The 8267-nt window shown below is 45.5% G+C and overlaps 1 protein-coding gene across 1 annotated transcript; it reads right to left on the bottom strand.

Moving 5' to 3' along the window:
• Positions 1-658: 658 nt before the first annotated feature.
• LOC117589987 lies at positions 659-5272 on the bottom strand. The gene is made up of 7 exons (XM_034282277.1): positions 5052-5272; positions 2897-3002; positions 2316-2466; positions 2086-2228; positions 1867-2023; positions 1695-1809; positions 659-1638 (listed from the first exon to the last, which is right to left on the bottom strand). The coding sequence occupies exons 2-7, from the start codon at positions 2946-2948 to the stop codon at positions 1483-1485; spliced, it is 774 nt and encodes a 257-aa protein (XP_034138168.1). The 5' UTR covers positions 2949-3002; positions 5052-5272; the 3' UTR covers positions 659-1482.
• Between the last annotated feature and the right edge of the window lie 2995 nt (positions 5273-8267).

The raw sequence follows: 8267 nt of genomic DNA on the forward strand, positions 1-8267 counted from the left end.
TCGATGCCTCAACATGGTTGCGAAATGTCAAATGCAAATGGAGCAGCCGCTGGCCCACAATGATAACTATAATTATTACATACCCCCGAGCCCTGCCCTCTATAAGCATGTCCTTGAGCCATGTGGCGACCTTATAAATTAGCTGCCAGGCGAGAAGTCAACCTGCAGCGGCGTACCGAGCATCCTAGCTGCTGTCTGCTGGCTCCAGGGTCCAGGGTGCAGGGTCCACGCTGCTGGTCTAATGAACGAGCGCGCACCACATAAACATAAATTATGGCCAGCCTCAGTGCAGTGCCTTCGGCTCTTGCCTTGCCCACCCTGCTGGAGTCATCATCACAGCGCCGCCATTACCCTATTCGTGGTAGCCAAAACCCCGTTGCATATTTGCGCAGCATACTTTTGGGTGGCGGACTGCGGCGCGCTGCATACTTTTTGGCGCCGCTTGGTTTTATCCTGCAGTAAAAAGCATTTTTGGCACGCTCTCCCTCTCGTTTCGTTTTGTTTTTCTTGTTTTCTTTATTTTATTTTCACTTGCTCCCATTCTCACTCCTCTGTTCGCCCTCTCTCTGTCTGTCTTTCTCGCTTTTACACATTTTTTGTTCATTTATATTTGTAGTCTCCTTTTTATTCTTTCTTACGCATTCGTGTGTGGTGTGTGGTGTGTGTGTTTGTGTGTTTTACTTAAAATAAATGTTACTCTTTAATCATAACAGATATATTCACAGTTTTGTGGGCATTTATGTGTGTGTGTGTGTGTGTGTGTGTTCTGTATTCAAGTTAAACTAATATTTATTTATATTTATTGATATTTATATTAGTGTTGTATTTCCATATGCTTTGACCAATAATCTTGATCAACTTTTTGAGTACGCCTGAAGGTATTTACAGTGTGTGTAATAAATAAACGCTAACCACTAGACGGGGATCTATAAATGATCTACACAATTGTGGAATTTCCATTCAAAGAAATGCACTTTTTGTTGCTGGGATATCGCGGGGGGGACTTAGAAACTAATCAATTATGTGCTACACTTAAAAACTCTCTAACAAAACTCAACGAAACTTAACTCAACGCTAGATATTGCACGATCGACATGGGGGTTGGGTGGTGGGTAAAGCAACTAACTCTCCTCCTCAACACTGGCACTAACTACAGCTGCTAGCCTACGCCCTTTAACTAGTGGCATTCGATATGCCCTATAACATGGTACGACCCTTTGGTAATACTCTTTTTCACTCTTCTCCACTGCCATACAAATATCCCTCCTATCTGCTAGGTGTAACATTTAGTTAGTTTTAGTACTCTCAAGCGGCGTAAACTGACTCTCAAAAGTATGCAACCGGGTGTGGAATTCTTGCTGCGTGTGTGTTTTGGGTTTGTTTTTGTGCTTCAGGGGGGAAACCTTAACTATTTTGCTCTCCTTTTCTGCTGTGTGTGTGAACTTAGTGTCTTGAACTTAGCTGTAGTTGTGGCCTGGCTGTTTATCTGCTGCTACGCCAGCTGCTGACCAGCAGCGCAGCCAGCGTCGTTGTTATTAGCAGCAGCAGCAGCAGACTGCTCCTCTGCACCCGAGATGCAGCATTGCGCGAATCGTCGTGACAGAGGCCTGGATTCCGGGTGTAGTCCTCGCAATATGTCTGCGAAAATAGAGAAAGGATCAAGTTTTCCCTATGCAGAGACTTTTCCCACTTACCTTGGTCAAGCTGTTGGCATATTTATCGACCAGCTCCCGCGTAAACTTGGCCGCCTCATTGCCGCAGATGCGGCGAGCTGCCATCTCCGAGCAGTCCACGAGTTCGTTGATGGAGCTGTGAGGGTATACAGCTGTAAGAAGGAATACTCGGGAGAGTTTTAGCTGTACGCACCAGCAAATCGTTTTGATGTTCTCATTGAGAGTGCCATTTTCGGCATTCTCCTGGTTCTTGTTGGGCTTCAGGAAGACCATCGTTTCCTTGTAGCGCGTGGCGCACACCTCAAACTCCTTCTTGGCCATCTCCGAGCAGGGCACGTGCTTCAGGTACTCTACAGGGGGTATATCTCTAGCTAGAACAGATCTGTGGCGTAGGTTTTGGGCTGCAGCTTACCCTCCTGGAACTCTCCCTTGTTGCACAGATCGCGGATAAACTGGTTGGTGCCGTGGTAGAGCTTGTTGAACTGGTTCCTCTGCTGCAGGTCCATGCAGCGTCGCGTGTAACTCTGAATGCAGCGCACACCTTTCCGCAGCTCGCTGGAAGATCAAATCGGATCGGATCGGATCGGATGGGATGGGAGATTATCTCTGGGGGGAAAACTTTTCCCTGGTTCACACACTTACTGGCAAAGCTTCTCCAGTTCCTCTCGTTTGGCGGGGCCAATCGAGAACTCTGGCGTTAAATGCAGCATTTCGAGTGGCTCCGCGCACTTGGTGAACTCCTCCTGGCCGCACTCCTCGGACCGTACCTCCACGGCCAGCGCCAGCATCAGGACTGGAAATTCGAGCAGTGGAGAAAGCAGAGGGCGAGAGGAGTGCCCATGCCAGAGCGTGTTGGAGTGGGAGACAAATAAACAAACAGAAACATTGAAATAGTGCTCAAGTTGAAAGCTAAAAGGCAATCTGAGACTCTCGACCAACCCAGAGGGGAGGTGGCACGGGTTGCTGTGTGGCCCGCACAGTCAAACAGTCAGTTGCAACTAAGTTGCAAATGTGCGTCAGGGGTAATAAAGTTAAGCGTAAGTGAAATTGGCATTTCATAAATTTTTTCGCCAACTTTTTGTATTCCGCCAGTTCAGGCGAGAGATTTAATGTATTTGAAGCAGAACTGACAGCTCGGGTCGGGTCAGGCTCAGACGTTAAGATAACCCATTCCGTCGGATGATTCTAGCTATATCTACGTTTTAGAATCTAAGCTCACTCACCCGACATCCATAGCAAAGTCCAGCTCCTGTTGAAATTCCAACTGCAATGCATTTTCCCGCCGTTCTGTTGTTCAGGTATTGAATGGAATTGTTTGCTGCACCGCAACTGGTTTTTCGTTGTAGAAATAAATCAAAGGGGAGAGGGGAGTTGATATTTCAAATATGCAAAATATTTATGACAAATTACAGCTTTGTGTCGCCTCAATGGTTTTAATATGTTGTTGGCACAATTCTCTCATTATTCATTATTTATACGTGGGGCGTTTTGCATTTTTTTATATGAGACGATCAGCGAGACGCAGAAGAGAGAAGACTCTATGAACAAGTAAAACAAAAAACCAGAAAGAAGACAAAGAATGGATCTAAAAATATTCTCGAAAAGCGAAAGCACAGCGTCAGAGGTTGTTTTGCTTTCGATCGGAGTGGTTCGTCTCTGTGGTCTGGGTCTGGGGGTTCCTTCTAATATTCTTTCTTCTGGCTGACGAACGGCCATTTGGGCGAGTATTTTTACCCTTTTCTTTTTGCCAATTATTGCCGCAAATGTGGCGTGCACACAGGTTGAAATTTGCTTTGAGGCAGATCCATGACTAAATGACTAACTGTGCAGAGTGTGGTTCTAGATGTTATTGTCGATGTTTCATTGCCCAAACACAAATAATTTACATGCAAATGGTCAAGTTGTTGCAATGAAAATCAATTGAAAGCATTGTGCAAATGCACTCACACAATTGATAGGCCCTCTGCTGCACTCTACTCTCATAAACTGCACTAGCATCAAGGGGAGACACAAAACATGAACAGAGAATCAGCAGCAAAATCAGTGTTGATGTTTAAATGTTGCCAATGTGCCAAATTGGTTTTTTCTGTGTGGCTTTTAAGTTATTATTTGCGATGTGTAAATGCAAATAAATGTGTGAACGATGAAAGCCGCGACAGATGCATTTAATGCCCATAAATGCACAAGCAAACACCAAACCACCACCACACCACCAACACTCGTAAAAACACTTTTCAAATGCCTCGTTGAGGGGCGATTGATGGATTGATGGGAACAGCAAATACTCGCAGTCACACTTGCTCTGTGTCCACAGGTCAGGGTTTTGGCCAATTTTGATGGCAAATCATAGAAAAATACTCGAAATAACTCAAAGAGAATGAGCGGAATGCAGGCAGTCAAAGTCGAGGGCTTAGATGCTCTTCTATATCAATATTTATGATGTCAAACATAGGAAAAGTTGTAATCCTCCGCTTTACAGCACAATTAATGGAAATTGTGTGTACATACGAATTGTTGAGCAAAACTTGTTTTTTTGATAGAGACTAGTTTACCATAGGAATAAATTGATCTATGGAGTCGATTAGGTTCTGCATAATAATACGGCAACAAGTATATTGCAACGAAACGCCCTAAAACGACATGGAAAAGTCAATCAAATTGACATTGTGTGCAATTAAACAGACATTTGTGTACCTACGGGTATGTACACACATCATTGTGCATTGTTTTGCACTTATAATTTAATCAATTTCAGGTGCAACAGCACCAATACTAGCCACTTGCGAAGCAAGAACAACTAGAAACAGCCATGTGAAGAAATTGCACACTTTTCCAAAGGGCCGCCGCCACTGATCGATCGATCGTATGATTTGCATGCATTTCTACTGCAGCTAAACTTTTTCTAGCTCTCCCGCTCTTTGGGTTGCCCTCTCTTGTAACACTCTCTGTCTCTTTCCGATCAGTACTTGTATGTCGCTGCCAGCTGTTACCCCCACACGCCCTGTAGAGCTTGGGAGCCGTTCAATTGAGAAACGAAAACAAATCACTTAACGCACAAAGAGGAGACGAAAGAAGAGACGAGAACAAGAACAACTGTAATTCGGCTTTTGCTCTGCCTGCAGATCGCTGCGCAAAGGTTTGCCTTGAAAGTGGGGTGGTCTGTCTGTCTGTGTAGTGCAGTTTCTGACGCACGTGATGCAAGAATGCAGTCGGGCGAGCCTCTCACTGGCAACATCATCATCTTGGCCGTGGGATCAGGGGATCGTATGCAAGATCGTCGCCCCTGTGCGAAATCAGGTTTTCTTCTTTCGTTTATTTATACATTTTAATGATTTCGTTTGGCTTTTGATATGGCTCTGCTCTTAATTTATGTATTACTTGGAAGATTGGTAGATCGGCGCTCGCTGCACAAGAGACGAAACAGCGCCAGACGAGACGACGACACTTTCGAATGACAGAAGACAGCCGTGCGATGTGCGATGTGCGAAGCGATGCAATGGACAGAGCAGAGACGCAAGCGCGCCGCGTTGTTCACCGTGCGAGTAACAAAAACGTACTGTGCAGCGGCAGAGGTGGTAGCAGTAGCAGCGCCAAGACACTAAGCATACAACCAGACGACCAAGCAGCGACCCCAACGAAAAGCGCCAAACGCAACGAACAAATCACAAGCCGAACGCCCACAAAACTTCAAAGCCCCCGAACCGATGTAGCGTTCGGGTACCAAATGTTGCTGAGGCTGCTGGGATGTTGCTGGGCAACATTCGGGCATGTTGCTGCTCAGTGCTGCTGGTGCACTTGAAATGCATGCAAATGGAACAACAGGTATTTCTTGGCCCGCCCTATCCAAATATCCGCCCCAGCAAGTGTCCGCCCGTAAGGGGGGTTCGCCTCTGCACCTGCACAAGTGACACCTGTGGGAGTGTGCGCTGTTCCTAGGGCCTGCTTCCAGACCTTTACGATTGTTCGAGTGTCTGTCTGATTATCTCCCCAAGTGTCCGGCTATCCACCTGTCCGCCTGCGTAGCAAGTGCAAAATGATAAGCAATTGGCTGATAGACAACTAATCCAGCAAACTGTTTCCATAAATTTGGTACGATTTGTGGCGCCAGTGGTTCTGTTTTTCTAGCTGAATCTATATTTGCCACTCAATTAATTTAATTCGCAGGAAACCCCCCTTGTAGATAAGATTATCTGGCAAAGAATCCACTGGATCCACTGCACGTTTCCCAATCATTCTTTTTGTTCCTGTGAAATATTCATGTGTTGATATTTGTCGAGTGCCAACACAAGAGCCACTACACTTCTCCTACACTCGACTACAGGTTCTCAAGTATCGTTGATTTACACGTGTGTGTTCGTGTCTCTTGTTGTGTCACTCCCCTTTGTCCCGTTGTCCCTTTGTCCTTCTGTGGCTCGGTACTTCGATTGTTGCCAGAGTTTCTGTTTGTTCTATGCCAATTTAGCGGCTTGTTTGCATATTTACTGTACACACTGTCTAAATTAGGCGGAGATTTCCTTTCAGCCATGTCCTTGGCACCTTGTTTGCCCCCGGCCAATACTCGGCATGCCAAAAATGGAACAGCCCACTCTCTACGCCCCCATGGATAGATAGCGTGGGGTGTTGGTTCCAAGGAAATAGTCTCCGCCCCGAAGTGGATTCCGGAAATGCATTCAAAAGCGCAGACAAACTTGGAATTTCGAATCAAAGAAATAGTGTGGGGCCAGCAGTCAATTAGGAGCACAAATTCCATTTTGGATGTCACCAGGAAAGCAGCAAAGGGCCATCCAGCAGAGGGTTCAATGGAATTTCATATTTTTACAACGAAAGTGAAAGGTCAACAATCATTTCTGTCTGTGTTTTTAAGTTGTGATTTACGATCTGCAATCTTCCATTCACCCCACATGAATCAGCGTAATAAATATTTTCATTAATCAATATGGTTCTTCAGCTTGATTTAAAGCCCTCATAGATTTAATTCCAACAGACTTTCTGTAGACTCCTCGAACGAGTAGATCTGATAGAGGCGTAATTCACTGAAGAGGCCACTCGAAAGGCGAGACTTATCAGGCCCATTTCCCTGTCTAGATTAGATACTCCACGGTTTATGTTTCTTGCGACGTTTTTCCCGTGATTTAAATGGATATTTTAGTGTGTGAGCAAGTGCTAGTTCCATTTGGAGTTCTGAGAATATGGAAACAGCGCTTCGCTCTTGGGTTTCATTTAACTTCAGGGCCATGAAAGGAATAGATTTATGGCATAAATATGCTGAACCCTCACACATGTTCATCCCAATTATCCTAAATGATATGCGAGTCTGTTATTTTCGCAGTGCAACTCAATTAAGTATCCCACTGGGGCAAATGGGTTTAAAAAAAATGAATAAGAGGGAGCAAAAAGTGGTGGCAGGCAGGTAAATAGCTTTAAGTGCTGCTCTCTGGGTTACTTTACACTTTTACACTTCCACTTCCACTTCCACTTCCAGTTTCATTTGGTTTCGTTTCGTTTTTGCTCCACTTTTGCATCCATAATTATCGGAACTTAACCCTCTTCTGGCCAACAGCTAACAAAAGTTGTGCAACTGCAACGAGCAGCAACACTCGTGCATGTGTGGTGTGTTTGGTGGGTGGTGGTCTGGAGTTTTCTAGTCGAGGTCATTACCACTGGCCACATGCGTAGGACGAAGGCGTAAGCTTTAAGCCCTTGCTTATACGACAAACGAAAACAAAACTCGAGTTTATTTTATTTTCTTGGATCGGACATGATGGCAGGGGAGGGAGACGGACTACAGCAGGAAGCCCATGGATCCAGCACCTAGACACAACACACACACACACACACATTTGGCTATCGCGCATTAAGCGTACCAACAAGAATAACCAAAACAAACAGGAGAAAAGGTTGACCAATCGTGAGCGACGCTTTGAATACCCTAACAAGTCGATCATTGCTACTACGGATCTGTTAGATCCGTTAGGTCTTAGATCTTAGATTAGTTCAAACTAAGTATTAGAGTTGCAAACAATATGGTGGAAAGCATAATACCCCCCGCCAGGAAAGCGAACAACAACGATGAAAGTGGCCCCCAAGTAGAGTGTGGTGTGGGTGGCGGCAGGGAGAGCAAAGAGAGTGGTCTGCAGTGATGGTTAGTCTAGCATATAGAGGGTACTCTGGGGTAGGTAACCCTCATTCACACTCTTTCGCATTGCTTCATGCTTTGGCTTTTGTTCCTCAACCCGCCGCCACCGCCTCTCCCCGCCGCCCGCTGCTGCATTAGTTTGTGTTTGAACTTTGCAAGTTTTCGCCATCATCATTGTTGTAGTTGCTGCTGCTGCTGTTGTTGTAATTGTTGGTGTTGCTTTTATGGTTGTTTGTTGTTGCTGTTGTTCCTTTTGTTGTTGGTGGTGCTGGTGCTGCTGCTGGTGCTGCTGCTGCTGCCGTACCCGTACTTAAGCCCCTCCCACGAGCGCGCAACTGTTGATGTTTACATTTAGCGCTTGGATTTATGAACTCCGCATTCGGGGCACGTAGCATTTGGACAATTTAAAGTTTAGCCAACACACACACACACACATGCACACGCACACTCCCATAAGC

The sequence above is a fragment of the Drosophila guanche genome, unplaced genomic scaffold, assembly GCF_900245975.1.
Source record: "Drosophila guanche unplaced genomic scaffold, DGUA_6, whole genome shotgun sequence".
NCBI lineage: Eukaryota > Metazoa > Arthropoda > Insecta > Diptera > Drosophilidae > Drosophila > Drosophila guanche.